At 26.8% G+C, this 1622-nt stretch overlaps 1 protein-coding gene across 1 annotated transcript in view; it reads right to left on the reverse strand.

Moving 5' to 3' along the window:
• Positions 1-1622, reverse strand: part of LOC107610570 (homeobox-leucine zipper protein ROC2-like) — a 4784-nt gene that overhangs the window by 2023 nt on the left and 1139 nt on the right. Inside the window, exons 2-3 of the mRNA XM_021108127.1 lie at positions 1455-1556; positions 816-1016 (exon numbers count right to left, since the gene is read on the reverse strand). Coding sequence (XP_020963786.1) covers positions 816-1016; positions 1455-1556 — 303 coding nt within the window. The remainder of the gene's footprint in view (positions 1-815; positions 1017-1454; positions 1557-1622) is intronic.

Consider the following 1622-nt stretch of genomic DNA (forward strand, 5'->3'; position numbering starts at 1 on the left):
ATAATAAATTCTGCTAACTTTCTAAAATTTTTTTTACCAAAAAAAGTCTTTCACTTGAAAATTAATAATCAAGTTTCCGTTAAAACTAGAACTCGATTTATAATCAAAACTAATAATTATAAGCTAAAAATGAGTTTATAAGAAAAGGCCATATTTTGAAGCTTATAATTTTAAACAAAAGTTTATTCTTTTAGAATTATATTGATTTTATCAAATTGATCTTAAATATTAAAAAATCTAAAAAAGGATTTTATATCTATTTTTGTAATTGTACCCTTAAAAAGAAGCTTTCTTTATATATTTCAAGCTCAATAAATTATATTAAAATGACATTTTAGCTAAAATATCCAAATATAAATCAATTGCACATAATTGATTATTTTAGAAAACAATTATACAAAAAAAATCATTGAAATAAATTTATTTTCAACATTTCTAACACATCATGAATTTTCATATTAAATGAAAGACGTATAATATCTTCATTTTACTTTATATACTGAATTAATTAATTAAGCTAACGCACTATTATGAATAGAGATAAATAATTATATTATAGAATAAGATGTTAAATATAATGAAATTAGTATATTTTAGAATAAATGAAGTGTTTTATGAATAGTAATGAAGTGTTTTATGAATAGTCTATGTCCATAATAACTTTTTAAGTACCTATACAATGCAACCATTTATGGTAATAAATAAAGTAATAAATGATCAGAATGCATACACTACTAAGCTTGTCATTGGATAGAATAAGAAATTTTTAATATATGAAATAAAAGTGAGGACAAGAAATAAAATAAAATGAAAACCTTAGAGAATCCGTCTGGCATTGGCCTAATCAAGCAGCCTGATGGTCTTCTTCGGAAATTGGTTGCTAGAGATGGAAAATGCTTCTCAAGGGATACATCAACAACACCCCACATTTCATAAGGTAATTGCTTGCAGTACCTTGCAAAATAGCACTCCCTTGCTGGCACAAATGGTGTAGGCAAATGATATTCTGCGAACATCTACCACAACAAAACATGGGACACAAAGAATTAGAATATAACAACGTTTACTACATTATTGATTTTAGAAATTCCCTGGATTAGCTCCATAATTCACAATAATTGTCATTTTAATTTAATGGAGAATAGATAATTGCTCTTTTAACATTAATGGTATCATGTAGTATAATGCAATTCATATATTAATTAAGGATTCGTTGAAGGGGGGTTTATATAGTTTACTTCAACAAATGAAGAAATCTTTTGCAAATTCAAATAGATTTGAAAATAGTGAATCTCGTTATATAAATGTTTAACCTTTTCATGCAAACTTTATGGCATGCAAAATTCACATAGTAACTAACTCAAAGGTTCATGGGGTAATGAATTAATAAACTAACAAGATATTACATACTTAGAGAACTAACAATTAAGAATAGACTAACACGCTTAACTTACCACTTGCACTTTCCCATCATAACTTTCTTCCGCTCCATTTGATAAGTTTCCTAGCACCGCTGCCCTAGTGACAATATTGTCGAATGCTTTGGACCATTGATTCTGATGAAATAAAATTAGATAACAGGAGTGAGTGTATGTGTGTCAATTCATTGTTTTTTGTAGGGA

This window comes from Arachis ipaensis, chromosome B08 (assembly GCF_000816755.2).
Source record: "Arachis ipaensis cultivar K30076 chromosome B08, Araip1.1, whole genome shotgun sequence".
NCBI lineage: Eukaryota > Viridiplantae > Streptophyta > Magnoliopsida > Fabales > Fabaceae > Arachis > Arachis ipaensis.